This window comes from Sturnus vulgaris, chromosome 7, assembly GCF_052056855.1.
Source record: "Sturnus vulgaris isolate bStuVul1 chromosome 7, bStuVul1.hap1, whole genome shotgun sequence".
Taxonomy (NCBI): Eukaryota; Metazoa; Chordata; class Aves; order Passeriformes; family Sturnidae; genus Sturnus; species Sturnus vulgaris.
In genome coordinates, this window is record NC_142249.1 from 31,455,269 (window position 1) to 31,472,818 (window position 17,550).

At 42.9% G+C, this 17,550-nt stretch overlaps 1 protein-coding gene across 1 annotated transcript in view; it reads right to left on the bottom strand.

Moving 5' to 3' along the window:
- The window catches only part of ADCY5 (adenylate cyclase 5), a 202,653-nt gene that overhangs the window by 14,717 nt on the left and 170,386 nt on the right, over window positions 1–17,550 (bottom strand). Inside the window, exons 9-13 of the mRNA XM_014871774.2 lie at window positions 16,007–16,029; window positions 11,384–11,528; window positions 9,680–9,777; window positions 6,883–6,970; window positions 489–605 (exon numbers count right to left, since the gene is read on the bottom strand). Coding sequence (XP_014727260.1) covers window positions 489–605; window positions 6,883–6,970; window positions 9,680–9,777; window positions 11,384–11,528; window positions 16,007–16,029 — 471 coding nt within the window. The remainder of the gene's footprint in view (window positions 1–488; window positions 606–6,882; window positions 6,971–9,679; window positions 9,778–11,383; window positions 11,529–16,006; window positions 16,030–17,550) is intronic.

Consider the following 17,550-nt stretch of genomic DNA (forward strand, 5'->3'; position numbering starts at 1 on the left):
CGTGTTGTTTGGAATCACAGCCAGACCACCTCAGTCCCCAAAGTGCAGCTCAAAGCAGAGTCATCACCGTGCCCATGTTCTCTGCACTTGGAGCAGGAGGCAGCACCGTGCAGGGCTGGCACAAAGCCCAAGGAACACTTATGTCCCACTCAGTATGGTGGGAGTTAAATAACACATCAGCCTCGTGCCAGCCCTTCCTGCAGGGATATGCATCAGGTTGGCTCCTGTACTTGGAGCAGAAGCATTTAAAGAATCACAAAAGGACCTGGGCACAAATCAGTGCCAGGCATATAATGGGCTCAAGGGATGGAGCTGTTGGGCTCCCATTTCTTTTCTGTGCCCAAAAGCCAAAGGGTACCAACCTCAAATGCTGTCAGTCCTAGGCAGGATCACATTAAATTCAGTGGTTTTAAGGGTCACAATGCTGCAGAGGACCAATAAGAAAACAATGCAGAACTGAATGGATCAAAAGGAAGTAATGGACATACCATGTTGACAAAGGCAGACAGAAATACCAGGATAATGGCAAAGACCCCAACTAAGGTACTATTGGTCCTGGACTGTACAATCTTCTTAGAAAGAGTCTGGAGAGGAACTGGGAAAAGCTGAATGAGAGAAGAAAAAAAAAAAAAAACAAATAGAAACATAAAATTCTTGTTTATTTTACAGATTACAACCTGCATTTGAGCTGCCTGCATCCTCCAGCGTGGATCTATGTGGATTCTGCACAGGGGCTGGAGGATGGTGATGGAGATGGCAGCTCTGGGACAAGGGCAAGCACAGACGTGACTGCCTCGTGGCAGCAGGCCCAGCTGGCTCTCCAAATCTACTTAGCCCTTCCTAATGGGAGTGATGGCTCCCGAGCCCAGATAGCATGGCTTGCAGGGCTGTGCTCATCCTGTCGTGAGAAGCAAACCACAAGCCATCTGTAACTGAAATAGCCAGGAGCTTGAGCCTGCAAATTACTGGAGCAAAAATTTAAAAACGCAGAAATGAAAATAAACATCATGTCCCTTTGATCAGCAAGGCATATCGTAGGACTGACTCCCCGGTGCCATTTCAGACACAGACTGTTAAACTGCCCAGGCAATTCCTGTGATCTGCCAGACCCTCGGCAAAAGGCGCTGCAGAGATCAGCTGGCCCGTCTGGTCTGTGGCACTTTGCTCATGGTGACAAAAAACCCTCGAGTGAGGGCAACCAGGGAGCTGCTGAGCCTGGCTGCCCCAGTGACTCACTGCTGGCAGGGCCAGGAGCTCCCTGCTGATGGCTACTGACTGCAGCCCTGCAGGTGCTGCTGGCATTGCGGGGGCAGCGGTCTGTGTGTCAGAGCAGAGGCTGCTCCAGTGCCCTTCCCAGCCTGGGTCACCCCTGGTGGGACCTGAGGCCTCCCTGCATTGCTCTGGCTGCAAGAGTGTCCAGGAGAAGCCAAGTCATCCCTGTCCCTTCACGTGCCCCCGCTGTGCCAGTGGAAGCTCAGGGCTGGAGCAGGAATTTGGGAAACCCTGGTGCCCTGACATGCTCCCATGGGAGTTTGTCCTCCCACAGTGCCCTGCCCCTCCACATCAACGTGCCAGCACAGAAGGGCTCTGCCCAGGACTACCTAAGCCTTTCCCAGAGCCCAGCTCTCCCTTCCCTTACTCACTGCACAAATAACCAAGCCACTAGAGTATATTTTTAGAGACACAAAGAAACAGCAGCACAGCTCCATGGCACTGCAATTTAACTATGACTAATGTTTCTATTAAAAGTCTTGCTTTTCCCTTTTATCCTTCACTCTTACATCTTCAGATATGCAACATTTTGTCAGTGCTGTGCTTCCCACACAGCAGCCCTACAGTGTAATTACTGAGAGTTGGAGCGGCTGATTAGCTGGGGACTTTTTACAGAGGCAGGGAGAGGCTGTGGCAAGAGTTTTGAAAGAGCTGATTTCACCTGCTACCAGCACATGCTCCAGATGAAAGGAGAGGACAAGGCTCTGTGGGGGACTGGAGAAAAGGGAAAAGTGGGGTTGTAACTTATTTTCACTGAACGAGGATTGATTGAAATACACTGAAATTGCTTATGCAATCCTTCAGGCTCAGTGGCAGCCACTATAAAACAAAGGAAAACACTTTTCTCTCAGAAATAAACCCTGATGACATAGAAATCCTTAGCTTTGTTGATAAGCCAAGAACCAAAACATCTCTTTCCCTACCATGTCCAGCTACTTCCACATAGATGTCAGCTAGCAGATCCTTACTAGAATAGGGATATGGAAAATCCAGTGGGGCTTTCCTCTGCTCTAGCCCCTATAGGATATGGAAGGAGAAGGAGGATCTGCACTGCATTTAGACAGTTTTCTCACTAGACTAGAGCAGGGCAGGTTTTCCTGCCACTTCTTTGTTTAGGCCTCAAGGCCAAGCTCCACAAAGGTATTCAGGGATCTAACCTCTATCTGTAATCTCTGGGAAATCAGGCACCTAAATAAAACTTTGGAGTTTTTTGTTGTGGATCTTGGCTGAAGGCCCTGCTGCCAGCAATCCCAAAAAAGCCTGACTTTGAACCAAGCCTGAGATATCAAGCAAAGCGATCAGTGGAAGACACTTAAATTCTAATGAAAACATGTTTTCTTTGTATTAATCTTGGTTCTCATTACTTTGCAAACTGGGAAAAATTTTAGGTCAGTAAACAAGTACAGCTGGGAAAAGTCCTGAAGAAGAAAGAAATGCCAAAACCCATAGGAGGTCAGGGCTGCAGTTGAGAGTGCATCTGAGGAACCTCTGCCTCATGAACACTCATGGGGACCCTGTCACATAAATCACACTCTCCCCATTCCACAGAGGCAGGTGGAGACCAGGAACACCTGCAGCTTGAAGGACTTCTATGATAGACATGGGGAGCCTATCTCAGGTCTGACAATTCAGCTCCATTCTTGCAATGTTTCCTCCATAAAAACACCCACAAGTCAGGGGTATAGCACAAAAGTAGAAAAAAGAAAAGAAGATGACTTTCCCTCCCATTTTCGAAAAAAACAAAAATAAGACCTGTCCTTGTAAAAGAAGCAGAATATTACTGTACATTACAGTACAGTGAAAATCCAAGCAGCCCTGTTGGTTGGTCCATTGGATTGTACTGTCCAAAGTGACACTCAAGTCCTGCCTGAGTGAAGAACAGGAGATCTGATGAAATGGCAACTCCCAGCCCACATGTGCAGTACTGAGAAGGGGCTGAGGGAAAGGATGTGATCCATCTGGGCAGCTGAGATCCATGTTTGGGCAGCCACAAAAGTGTGGGGTCACTCACTAGCACTCTTGAAATCCCTATGTAAAAAATCCCTATGTATTCCCATCTCAATGGGAAAAAAAGAAAATTTGATTGTCCAGTTGATTCCAGTTCACTCTGAATTGAAAAGCATAAGTGCAGGTGAAGAAGGGCACTGCTGTGCAGGTGAAAATACAAGTTTAAAAAGTGTTCCACAAAGTGGCATGTTACACTGAAAATAATCCATAACCTCCAGTCATTTGCATGACAAAATGACTCCAAAATAAAGCCCATTATTTGGAACAACAGATGATCTAGGACAGAATATAAATATTTCTTATTTTAGTCTTCTTAACATCTAGTGTGGGTATGGAAAACTGCTTAGATAATTGCTGTTATGTTGTAAGATGAGGTCTTTAAGGTCTGATTTTTCAATTTGTAATAAAAGCCTTTGAGTCATTTTGAAGTACATTAAGATGCTGGAGTAAAAGACAACATCTCCAGGCAACTTGATGTTGCAAGTCCATTTATGTAACTTACTTCACAGTGATTATTAGTCTATTAACAAAGTACAGTTTTCAGAGGGTTTTATTTTTCCTGACTGAGACAAAAAACCCAAATGCTGAGACAAAAAACCCAAATGCTTTAGGAGCATCTAGACCAGCTTTTGGAGGCAAAGAAAGTGATGGGCAAGCTACATCTATGTAGAGCTACAGAAAAGCTTGTTTTCTCATAAAGGATAGCTTGAAATTTCTCTCCTATGTGCTCCCAGAACCATGCAAGAAGTTGAATCCCACACAGCAGTGTAGATATCAGAAGTTAAAGGATTTTAAGAAAAAAACACAAACTTGGTAAGTTAGTAGCAAAACAGATGTCTGTCAGCAGAGTATTTGAGAAGGGACCCTGGTTCCCATGACCTCAGACTCTACTGGGAAGGGACACCACCTCACAGTGGCCAAGTCTTCATGGAGCATCAAAGCAAAAAACTGCAACTCTCTTGTTTATTACAGCTGAAGAAACTTGGAAAGCCAAGCTGGCTGTGCTGGCAGTTCCAGGATCAACTTCTAGTCCGTGGAGAATTTTATAGTAGAAGATAATAATGACAGCAAAAGAAAATAGAACATGATCAAGCTGTTCAGAAAGAGCCTGCTGGCCATTGTCAAAGCCAGAGATGGAGAGGCCAAAACAGGGAGGGAAAATCTCACATGAAAGCTGGAAAGAGGAAGAAAAAAGAGACACTTATCATGTAACAGCACAGCAAACAGGCAAAAGTTATGCTTATGCTGATGTCCTGGGGTGGACACCTGCTTTCCAACTTTGTGAGGAATGAACCACTGGTATTTAAAACACATGCTCTCCTATCCCACATCTGAGTGTGAAACAAAGCAAACAATGCTGACATTGCTGTCTTCAGGGATTTCATCTGAAGGATCTGTAAAATTGCCTTCCTTCTGCAGGTGTGTAGAAGTGTTTCCTGGAGCAATGTGGAGTACAAAAATAAAGTAACACCCCTTATCCAAGGGCTGGGTAAACCCATTTGTTAAAAATCAAAGACTTGAAACACCAAGATCCTGGATGACAGAAGTGGGCTGCAGCTATTGGGAGCTGACAAGCTAGAAGTGCTTGCTCCCTAAACAAGCCATCTCATAATCAGGTGCTGTCAGCAGAGGCTAATTTGGAGCACTAAGAAGGGGTAATCAAAAAGGAACCAGAGCTAGAAGGCCCAATATTTTCAATATTTGCAGTCTCTGCACAGAAGCCACACTGGATGTTATACATGAGCATGTTGTGGCAATGAAAACTCACTGCTGGAAATGTCAGGGGCTTCAGAAAATCCCATTAAATTCTGATGTTATTCTGAATTCCCTCTGATGTCTTGTGCATCCAGAGCCTATGCACTGAGGCAAAGCCAGCCTAGAAACAGTTGCAGGCACCACTGAACAGACCTCTTCTGTAGGAATTTGGAAGATCAAGGCAAAGAAAGCAAGAATGAAATCTGCCTGCCATCCCAGGGACTGAAAATCCCGTGTGCCTTTTAAATTAATCAGTAGTTAAGACCAGTAATAATTTTAACCAAAAAGCCCAAACCAAAACCAGAGGATTGGAATGAAGAATCGAGTGCTGCTGTCAGTATGTGGAAGTGGCCTGTAAATGCCAGAGGGTGACAAACAGCTCTGAGCCTTGGAATCTGGCTGGTTGCAAGTCAGAGCTCCAGGCCAGCCCCAGCTCTCATCCCAGCAGAACCAGTGACTTGGGGTGGCTCTGCTTGGCTGGCAGAGAACTGCAGCAGGAGGAGGCAGCTGAGCTCAGCCCTGAATTCCCAAGTTCTCTGTGGCTGTGACCAAAACCTTGTCACATTGGTGGTTAATTAACTGTTTAGAAATGGATGACTTTTAGTAGCATCCTCAAGTGCAATGGACACACCAAATACAACCAGGCATCCGTGGGTACCATTCTCCAGCTCAAGGCACCAAAGCCTTCCTATCAGCAGGTTATTTCTGACTCTACTTCTCACTGCTGGTAAGCAAGCAAGACCAGTGGGATGCTACACTTAGAAACTAGGCTCCCTTTCATGTTGTCATAAGGCCAAAGGAAACCCTGTGAGTGAGTTGTTAAGTTCAAATAGAAGTTGAAACTTCTTTCAGTGGGAACAGTCTGCAGCTCTTATTATATGAGAAGGCAAAGTTTAATTTCCAAATCTAACTCTAAAAAAATCAAAAAGACATGTAAGGTGCAAGTCTGTCAAGAGCACCCACATTCAACTGTTGAAAATGGCACAGAGAAGATAATTAAAGTGAGACAAATCATCTGCCTGACATTAACCATTATCCCACTGCTTTTTTTCTAGAGGAAACATAATGCTACTGAGCTGTTTTATTCCAGGCACTGAGGAATAAAGCTGAGCTTGGACTAAGGAACTTGAATCTGAGTATGTTCCGTGTTCAGACACTTCTAGACTAGAAGGATCCCTAAAACTGAACACATCAATGTTTTTAACAGGAACACCTTTGAGTGAAATAGATGAGCACAGCATCCTTCCCACAGTGCTCACTGCCAATTTACCCCAGGCTGACAAGAAGAATTAATATGTTTTTGGACTTCACACAATGTATTTCTTTTCTGATCAAAGCCAGCCATAAGAAAGGGCCCAGTGAATGTTGGAAGCTCTGTACACTCATCTGAGAAAGGCTGATAAAATTCTATATGTTTATGGCTTTTACTTCCCTCCAGGACATTTTTCCTCAATGATATTCTGCTTCTGATTATCTGCCTACCCAAACACACATATACAGCAGGGGCCAGTACACAGGCAGCTCTGCAGGAAGTTTACAGGGAGGAAATGAATGGTCAGGGTTTGGTCCCACATTGGAAAATGTGCTCTTCTTACATCAATATGAGAGTGTCTGCAGGGGACTTAATAGACATGCAGATCCACAGAGTGATTACTTCTTGCTGAGCTACAGAGATGCCAACCCTAAGATCTGTTTGCAGTTCATTCTGCCTTATCAAAGGCTTTTTCTGTAACCCTTATCACATAGTGTGGAAAGGATGGCTAACAAAACACACTCTGTTAGCTGAAGAAGCAGATTGCTGATCTGGTTATCTTAGGCAGAGGACTACAAAGAAACCATAGTACTCACCTTTACACAGGAGTAAATGACTGAAACAAACACCACTGTGGTCAGGATCAGGAAACAGGTCAGGTAAAAACCCAGCATAAATGTAGAGCTGAAATCAAGGAGAGGTTTGGTTGGTTTTGTTTTGTTTTTTAAATGCACATCATATAGAATAGCTACAGCTCTGCTCTCCAGAACACATTTGTACAAGCTATAACACACTGCAGAGGCTTTCCAATTAGGATAGCAGTAGGAGACACGAGGTGCCTTGAATACCAACAGATACTCTGGCCTATTTAGAATTATTCAGACAGGCTGCAGAACAGAGAATGCTGCATCTTTTACAGCAATCACCTTCCTGCTGGGGTCACAGAGGTGGGACTGAAAAACATTTCATGCACTAGAGGAGGTGACAGAACAACTTGTTGTGGCAGGTCAGCCCCCAGCTGGCTGTGGGCAGGGCACCCCTGGGAAGGAAGGAGGGCTGAGTGCTGAAGAGCAGCTGGGTGGGAATAATCTCAGTGGGAATGGCTTCCTGTCTTGCACAGGGAATGTCTGTGCAACACCACTCTCCGTGCTCTGTCTTGTACATGGGATGTGAGCAACCTCAGAATAAGGATAGTCAGGGATAGCAGCCTTATCTTGGCCAGCTTGAGAGGTTCCTGCTCCTCCCAACTTTGAAGTACAAAGAGAATTCCAGGGCCAACTTTGTACTGTGAATTTTCATCTGTTTTCCTCACAAAGATATTCAACACCAATTTCCTGGTGATTGGTCTCAGTGTGACAGGATAGGCCCCCTCCCAGGAATCAGCCTTGTTCATAATCTAAAGGAAGTATTCTTGCAATGTGACATCGAGGGCAACAACACCAAAGCCAGCTGGTCTCTGTGTTCTCTCATGACTACTAAGATAATTGTACTTGCAAATTCACTGTTTGAGCCTTTTCTGAAATTCCTTAAAGCTATTCCTCTTTATCATAATAAATTGACACTGACATTCTGTCTCTAGTTTCAAGTTCAGATTCCATGGTGTGTCTTTCACGAAGCTCTGATGGTGACACATATGCACCTGTGGTTTCAGTTGGTGTTTAACTGCTACCTTCAATAAAAGACCAAAGCTATGCAATTGAAATATAAGGAAAAACAAAGCAAAAGGTGAAGGGAAGTGTATCTGACCTGCAGTTAAAATATAGATTTTATTGCTCACAAATCACCTTTCACATAGGCCAGGCGGACTAAGGACACTTCAGAACTTGCAAAAAAAACCAAAACCCAAATAAACAACCACCCTCTTTATTGGGCAGCATGGAAGGAGACTGAACAGCACAACATTTACACCACGCTGCCACAAGGGATTGGCTCTGGCATAATACAAAGGAGGCAGCCATATGGTTGCCACACATCAGAAATTGTCAAGTTGTCATTTAAATGTTAAACTGGGTTTTATGGGGACAGCGTAGTGGCTGCTTAGGGAGTTTGATGAGCAACACAAGGCTGGTAGAGGGCCTCTGCAGGTGTGAAGTTATGATAGCAATATCCAGAAATCCAGAGTGTAAGCCTCTGTTAAATTAGTTACTCTCAGAGAACATTTCTGGATGTAATTAACAATGCATTAATTGCTGGGAATTATCTAGTTCCAATTTTGAGCCTCTTTCAGCTTCACTTGCAGTTTCCCAAAGCAGACCTATCTGTTTACACAGTGCATTTGTCCTGATGTTATTTTGCTGATTCAATCCTTCTGTGAGCACTCCTGCCTGGGAGAGTGAACAACAAACATCAGATTACGTGTTATTTCTGTGACCTTCCAAATATCTGATCTGAGCACTACAAACCAATCTCTACTCCAAAAAAATCTGTGGTGGTAACAGACGTAGAAAACAGTTGTAATGGCATAAAATAGTGCTGGAGCTCTCTTTAGGGACAATTTTTGTCTTCTTGTAAGGAAGATAAATTTGGAGCATTTTCAGAGCTTCTGTGATTTTGTTCGTCAGTTTAAAAATTACTAACTCCAAATTTATTTCCAACACAGCATTGCTCAGTGAATGGTGTATTATTGCTACTAAACCAGAGCATAGGAAATACCCACAAGCTGTAATTTTAAGTGACTTTTAAAGAACTCTTTGAGAAGAAGTTCCATTTCTGCAGATCTCACTGCTGAGAAAGGTTTAGTGGATGTGCTGTGCCTTGCAGACAAAGCTGCAGACCAGTGCACTGGGCCAAGAGCACGGTGCCCCATAGCCCTGAGGAGCTTATGACATTCTTACCTGGGAAAAGAAATGATTGCAACCCTTAAACCTGGAGAGAGCCACAAGCTCAGGCATGTGCAGCTCAACCCCCTCGTTACCTGTCTTCTTGCCCAACTGCTCTGAGTCCAGAAGAATAAATGTATGAGAGATTATGCCTCATTTGCTAAGCAGACCCTGACACCTCATGCTCTGAGCAATGAGGCTATCATACATTTTCAGCTCCCTGTCCCACTGTGTTTAGATAAGAGGACAGCTCAGCCTTGTGCTGTGTGTGCTATGCCTTGGTAGGCAATCCTTCCTACCCAGTGATATTTCCTAACTGAATTTCCTAAGATGGGAGTAAATTATAAGAGAAATCACATAGGGAAAACAGAAATCCTCACATGCCAGTGAGGAGGTTTTAATCTGCACTAGAAATGGGTGAAAACAATAAGCACCATGCATGACTTGAGCATGAATTATTTAAGTATTTTTCTCTTCCCCTTGGTGTTATGAATTTTCAAGTGAAAAACAAAGAAAAGTAGGCTGGAATAGAGGAGGGGAGCAGATGAGAGCAAAGGGATGAAAGGGTACTCACTGTGGCACGATTATGATTTGAACAAAGCAGATGAAGAGGAAGACTAGGGAGGCACAAGCCACATAGGCTCCAAACCTGTCATCCACCTGCTTGGAGTACTGCAAAAAACCACAGTTATGTTAGTGGGAAATGTAGCTGGCTGCCTTCTCTCCACAAAAACTTCTTACTTGGCTTTTTCTAGGTCCTTGGAAAGCAGTGCTGGTAGGAAACAACATTCCCAACTCCCCTTCTCCCCCAGGCAACTGTGAGGGCTTGAACAGTTCCAAAGGCCAGGGAGGAAACTCATAGAGCTGGGTGAAGAGAGGATTCACCAACTGCCCCTTGCACGAGAGGAACAGAAATGGATTAACTGGGACCAAGATTCTAGGTCACTGTCATCAGGCCTAAACTTCTTCCATGAGAAGTTTCCTCCAGGAGGGACAAATGCTGCCAATGAGAAAACCTTGCACGTGGAGCAGGTGACTGGTTCTGATGACAGAGAGAGGCTGCTGTGCTTTCACAGTCACTCCTTCCAATTGTCAATGTACCGGCCACGTGGGGGCTGCAGCCAGAGATGATTTATTCAGCTTGAAGCTTGGTTCTCAGCACAGACCCTCTCAACGTTTGAGCCACAAAACAAAAGGTGCTCTGAGCAGGTGAACCTCTAATTTCCCTCACAGTTTTCAGCTAGAAAATTGAAGATAAGGAATGGGGGGAAATTACATGCTCGAGCTTTTATCCAGTCCCACACGGATTCATTGAACAGCTGCAAATCCTGAAAAGCTCTGCTTTTTTAATAGGTAGTCATTCTTGTCACGGAAAGACTGCTTCTAAACGAAATTATAAAATAATTAGTGCAAACTTATTATGAAGTTTTTTCCACTGAATAGTGAGTTTAACCCAAGGACCACTCAAGCATCCTAAGAATCTGTGCTTGAAGAAAAAAAAAAAAAAAAAGAAAAAAAGGATTACTTTCTTTGTGCAATTAAACCCATAATTTCTTATGGTACCTTTAATAATGTCATCCAGGTACCTCTAAAGTTAGAAACTAGACTTGGAAATTTAACTTTGCAGCCATCTAGAGCTGATGGTAGCTGATAGTCTCTACTATATAGTCAGGGAAATGATCACAGCAATATCTGAAACCTAAGCAGGAAGAAATCAACTGCTTATGAACTTTAGGTCTGTTACTCCCCTTTCTCATGTTTGAGGGATAGAGAACTATTTCGTGCTTAATATGGGCTCCCAAAAATATCCAGAGTACAGACTGAACCCTAATAGTACCTGGGGCTCTTTGAGGGGGACAAAGGGCAGGGAAAAGTCCCTCCAGAGGTGTTTCAGTGCTTAGGTAGGCTGAAGTGGGTTTCTCCAGTGATTTGAAGGAGATAAGAGGTGACTGCAAGCTCTGTTTGGAGTCTCAAAGTCAGTGAAACAACGTGGTTTATTCTGGATTCCCTTTACTGCTTATCACTGCATATTCATGTGTATCTGATAGAAATGGCTTTGCTTTCCTGGTCAGTGCTCCCTCCAGATGACTGTGATTTTTTTAGGACAAGTTATATTAAGGTTTCTGTGAAGAGGCATGGATTTTTTAATATCACAACCCCACCTCTAGCACCCAAACCATAACTAAACCCTAGATACAAAAGACTGAGCTTCTGCAGGAGAATTAAAACTCCTAACAAGCCTGCCTGATGCTCTGCAATGGTTTTTGGACACCATTACCTTTTTCTCCAAGTCAGGCTCCCTGAATGTTAAGAGGAATTTGCGCACGTGCTCGGAGCGCAAGCGGTCGATGCTCCTGGCGTCGATGGCCCGGCCCAGAAACTCATCCACTTCATCCTCTGGGTTCATACTCTCCTGGGTACTCCTGGGGATGTCATGGAAAGGGAGCATAAGAGCACAAGATAATTTCTGCCTCTGCACCGTGTGTTATCGTTGCAGGGTATAATGAGCTGGAGGTTAATGGCATTTTGCTTACGACAGCTTCAATTGGGAAAGGGACTGGGAGCACAGAGGGGATTGATATCAGCTCTAGAGCTCACTGCCAGTCCTCAGTCATTATTACAAGGCTTCTATTTATTTGCCCTTTTTCTATAATACATGTGTTCCCTTGCACTCAGGTCTCATTTCCATCTTTCATTCTCCAGAACACTGGGTAGGCTCCTTCCCCTTCCCCTCTGACTTATTCTTCCCTGCACTGCTGTGCTGTTGTAGCTGTTAGTGCCTGCACTGAAAAAATGATTTATGCACCCAATCATATTTCTTCCTTTCTAATAACAATTTCTGTAAATATTACTATGAAAATTTCCAAACTTGAGCAATTCTCCCTTTTTTGAGAAAAAATTGTTTACAGAACAAACGTGGGGAAAAAATGTGACCTGACTCCCCTTTACACAGTTACTTATGAGTATAAAGCATAAAACAGAACGAAAAATCTGTTTACGAGATATTTACTTAAGGAAAGGTTGCAGAAGAAAAAAATACAAATTAGATTCTGCTTTCTAAATATGTGGAACAAGATTATAATCTTTTGTGTTACTATTTTTCTGAATCTCTGCTATAGCTTCAGAAAAATGAGGCTGATTTTCAAAATCTGTTGAGAAAAAATAACACTGTAAACTTAATTGTCCAGAGGCATTTTGCACTGAGGATCAGGAAACCTGAAGCACCTCCCCAGATTCTAGTTATTTTAAAAATCTAACAGTATTTTAATGACTTGATGCTGTCACTTTAATGGCCTGCCCTCAAACGAGCTATAGGCAGAAATTAAAAGCTAATCCTGAACTGCTGTTTTTCTGCTTTGCTTGCATGATTGCCCAGGTTATCCCCAGGGTTTGCCAATAGTTATCCACTGAAATATGCCCCTCCCTTGCACTGGGGTATATTCCAGCAGATAACTATTTCTGTGTGCAAACCCCATGGTGGTACAGCAACTTAGGGCTTATGTTGTGTGACCCTCAGTTTAGGCACTCTGGAGGAAAAGTCCTGAGGTCTGACAAGCATGATGAAAAGCTACTCTGCTTTATTTCCCTGGTTTCATTTGTACTGCACCAGAGCACACAATGCACTCTGTGTTGCAGCCAGCAGGCTCCCACAGGTAAGGCTGTGCTGGAAAGCAGCTTACAAACCAGAATGTGGCTCTGTTTTAAAAGTTAAAGGTCCCTTTCCAAAAGGAAGGCTCTTTCAAAGCTTTCTGCAAAACTGGATCAGATTTTAAGAAGCTCTCTGTACCTCAATTCTGTGCACGTCTTGGCAAGAGAAAAATAAATCAGGTCTATCTGCTCATTTCCATTCTACCACTCCTTGCCCCAGCCATGAGCTGAATGTGTCCACACCTCAGCTGGGTCATGGCAACACACCAGTGGCATCTATTCAGTGGCCACATAACAATTACAAACCTAGTTTGTCTCAAAGTCTAATCTCTATTTTAGCCAACCTTAGTATTTGAGAGGGGTTGGGGGAAAGAGGTTTATATTTTGGGTTCTAGAAGTTATTTAGTTCCTAGAAATTCATATAATCAGCTTTGAAAATTAAAGTGGTTTTTTTTCCCTGCAAGGTCAGTTTACTTCCTCAGAGGAAGTACATCTGCTTGAGCATTCAAGGGGATGCTGCTTATTTTCATTCAGTCTTTGCAATGTCTTCTGAGCTCATAAAAATGAGCAAGGAAATCATTAGGCTTTGTATTTACAGAATGTCTTCCAAGATGCTGTGAGTTATGTACACACTGGGTCATTCCCATTTCACCATTCCATAGCACGCAGGGAGGTGTGATGCGTTTTCCAAGGCAGAGGAGTCAGCTCAGCACCTCGGCAAAGCACAGCCACGTTCCAAGTTCCAGTCTGAAAACATCACTTGGGAAGATGCAAAGAGAAGAACCTGCCTGCTTGGTCTCTACCTTGGCTGCCTGCAGGTTTGTAATAGGTTGTTTTACTGCTCAGGATGTTTCTAATACTGCAGTAACCTGCAGGGTTGCAGGCTGTGTAGAAATACCTCTGCTGGTTTTAAATTGCTTTGCTGGGACATAGGCAGTGGGCAGCCACCTGACACAGACTGCAGGGAAGCTCAGTCACCTGGCACAGACTGAGCTGTGCAGGTAACTTTCACAGCCCGTTGTACCCAAGCTAAATTACAGTACAGCAAGTCTGGGTACATTTGCATAAATGTAATTTTAAATTGGCATATAAAAGTTCCCTGTGCTAAGGAGTGCCCTGGAGGCAGTGCCTGTAAGTCAGAGCTGAGGTACTGCCACAGACTAATTAAATTCATATGTCAAAATGCCTTTTGATATATTGATAGTGTGGTTGGTGGGGTGGGGTGGGAGGAAATGAGGATTTCAGGCTGCCATGAAACTTTCTAAACCACATCCTAAAAGCAGTGCTGAGATTTCTTCAAATGCAGCCAACAGAAAATTGTGTCAAGGGACAGGAACAGCACAAACAGAGCTTGTAGCAACTTTTTTACTCTGCTTGCAAATGTGAATGCTACCAATTAAACCAGAGATGCTGGCTTCAGAGTGGTCCAAAAATGTGCTGCTGATTTAATTGCTTTCTCCCAATGCAGAGTGTGACCACTGCCAAAACTACATGTATGCCATAATTTTAAATGCTTCATGCTTAGATTCAGTAACTGAACCTGCACTCAGGCACATGAAGTTTGGTCCTGTTTTCAGGGATGTGTGGTTCCCACGTTTTCCTTTGCTGCCAGACCAAAGCATTGACCCTCAGTATTTCTGCAAGTGAAGGAACTGCCTTAGTACTCGACACGGTTTAGGTCCCTAATTTTAACCATTCTCACCATGAAAACACTCTGCTAGAGATTTATTTTTGCCAAATCTTTGTCCCTGAGTTAAACAGATTTCTGGATAAAGAGAATCAGAGGCAAGTAGTAGCTTCTTTTGGTACTGAACAGAAATGCAAAAATCCTGAAATCTGTATAATAAGCTGGCACCATACTGAGTGAGACAGCTCAGCTATTGGCTGTAACAGCCCAGGGGACCTTTCAAACTGTAGGATGGAGAACAGATATTATGGTCCTTGGAGCAACAGAGGAGATGTTGTTCCTCAGCTATTGTTTGACTCTGCTGTGGACCAGCCCTGAGGTAGCTGATTTTTTGTGTTTTCTTGCAGAAACTATGAGGAAAAATACTATTTCATGAGGAATACTGAAAATTTCTGTATTACTATGAATTATTTTGTTGTAATCTGTTAGCTCTTTTCTGCCCAAAGCATATCTAACTCCGAGTTCCCAGCACCCACGGATACAACAGGAAAAAGTAAACAGAAGACAGTGGGACCAGTGAAACATCCCACGGTGCACAGAGCTGAATGTTACAGAAATCCAGTTTGCAGGGAAGGGCAAGGGAAGGAGAGAATGTCTCTTAATATTGCCATGTTCAAAATCATTTTCCTTTTAGGCAGCTGCTCTCAGTGCTCAACCACTATAATGTAAATTTTCCCACAGCTGGATACTGAGAGCCCACAGAAGCATTTACCTGTCCCAGCTCACAGAAATCCACTCAGCCCTGAACCAGAAGCCTGAGAAACATGATAAGGAACAAGAGCAACATATTTTAGGCATCAGTCTCCTCTACTGTTGCCTAACTTGCTCTAAGCAAGCTTATAATTAATGCCATTCAGCAGGAATAATTCAGTGGACTTATTCTAAACACCTTCAATAAGGAAATGCTTTTGTTATGTCCAATTGTAGAAGTTAAAAAGTGAATGTGTCTGGGTTTTTTCCTCCAAAGGCAATTTTTCAAAATATCACTCTCATTAAATTGTTATTTTAACAATTTCTCTAAAGTTCCATAGGAAAAAAATGAAAACGCTGCTAAAATTTGGCTATATTTTAGAGCATGAAACTTTGAATTTACTTTTTCAAACAAGCTATCATTTCTGAGTTTATTTTTATATGTAGAAATAAGTAATATGCAATAATAAGTAATACAAATATATACAAATAAACTCAAAAACTATACAAGTATTTCAGTACATACATAAACCTTTCTTATTAGAGACATTCAACACAACTTTAGAGGAACATTTTGTCTTGGGTTATTTTCAAAGAGTGGAGATTATTTGGGGCAAGGGGAAGTGCAGCAAAAGCATTATAATTATAAAAGCAAGTTAGAACTACCAAACAAATAAATGTTTTGAGGGCAGTGGCTGTTCTGAATGCACATCAGTCAATCCTATGCCCTCAACTGGCTGTCCCTCCAGGACAAACCTCTGGGGAATCCAAACATTATTTTTGGCTTCCGGGCATCAATTTTTGTCCTTTTTTAATATAAGAAAAAATCCCAAACGTGTAAACATAACAGTGTATGACAAAAGTAAATTTGCTTACTTGTCCTTGGGGTCCTCGAAACCCTGCAAGAAAGGAAAAGGGCACAAGGGTGAGCAAACAGGCTGACCTTGAGAACACAAAGCATCCCGGGAACAGCATTTCACAGGGGACTTGTCATTTGCTAGGTGTGGATGGACAGCTTTTCCCACCCACAACAATATTCTCTGCAGCCTTGTCAGCAGGCAGGCAGAGCAGCTTCGGAAAAACACATTTCTTCAGATATAAATTCATGGAAGTGCAGATAAAGGAAATGTTTCAGCTGACTGCTGGCACACTTTATTTCAGGTGTCTTCTTTTTAGCAGTCACCATTACAAAAGATACAATGGAAATTGTACTGATAACTGAGGAAACAAAACTCAGAACAACAGCAGAAATCAACTTCTATATTCAACAAGGCTGCATCTCTTTATGTCAGAGCTCAGCTAAGGGCAATGGATGCATTTTGGTTTTCATCTCTCCCTGCTCTTCCCCTCATCACATGCACACATAGAACTGGCTTTCTTGAATAAGATTTCAGGAATTATTAATAATATTTGAAATAGCCCAAATAGTCACAATTATTTCAGGACCATCTGAATTGATTAAGTGTAAGTATTTATGAGTCATCCATAGTTTTAATGGCTAGAAGGCCTTAGACAAAATTTTACATGGAGGCATAAGTTTATATGTTTAGCATTAACATACCTAACAGACCAAACTGCATCAAAATTGCCATTTTGCATGGGCTGAGACAAAATGTGCCCTCTGACATCCTGGCTTAAATTTAACTGTAGTCAAGAAAAGTTGTATATTTGACAACTAGGGTCAAATACTCAGGCACAGAATTTGTACCCTGTGTTCCCAAAACATAAAACAAATGTAGCAGGGAGATATGAAGAATTGCTTTTGTTTTTCTCCCAGAGACCTCAGGCCAAAACTGCTCCAGGCATGGGAGGATTTTCCAGCTGCTGGACCTGTGGCAGTAACCATTCTGGGGTCAGCACACTGAGATCCATCCTGACTGAAAATCAAACATCTTTGGGCAAAAGCCTTCCCACAGCCGCCTTGTCCAACACCATCAGAACCAAAACACTGAGCAGATCCTAAATGAGAACAGATTTTGCCCTTGCAGTGAGTTAGCAATGTGGCCACATGGCAGCAGGAAAGCCAACACAGTGTCCCTGAACAGCACCAGCTTTGCCAGAGGGAAAAAGTGAGGTCTGTCACTCAGGTCAGCAGCCAGGACTGTGATTCACTGAGAGAGCAATTTCCATTTTTACATACTCTGTTTCAGACTAAAACCACACTTCTAAACAGAAACTGCCACTTCAACTTAACCCATCGGAAATTCAGATCAAGGAAGCCTCTCAGTCCCATGTCACAACCACCACTAGATTCAGTGGGAAGAAGGAAATAGTAATGTTGATTCTAAGTTAGCATGTCCGGTTATCCAAGCCAAAAAAAAAAAAACAAAAAAAAAAACTTTCTGATGTCACATTAAAGAGTGAAGTGATCTTTCAACTTTTTGTTGTGTGGTTTTCTCCTTTGTCTTTTGCCTAATTAT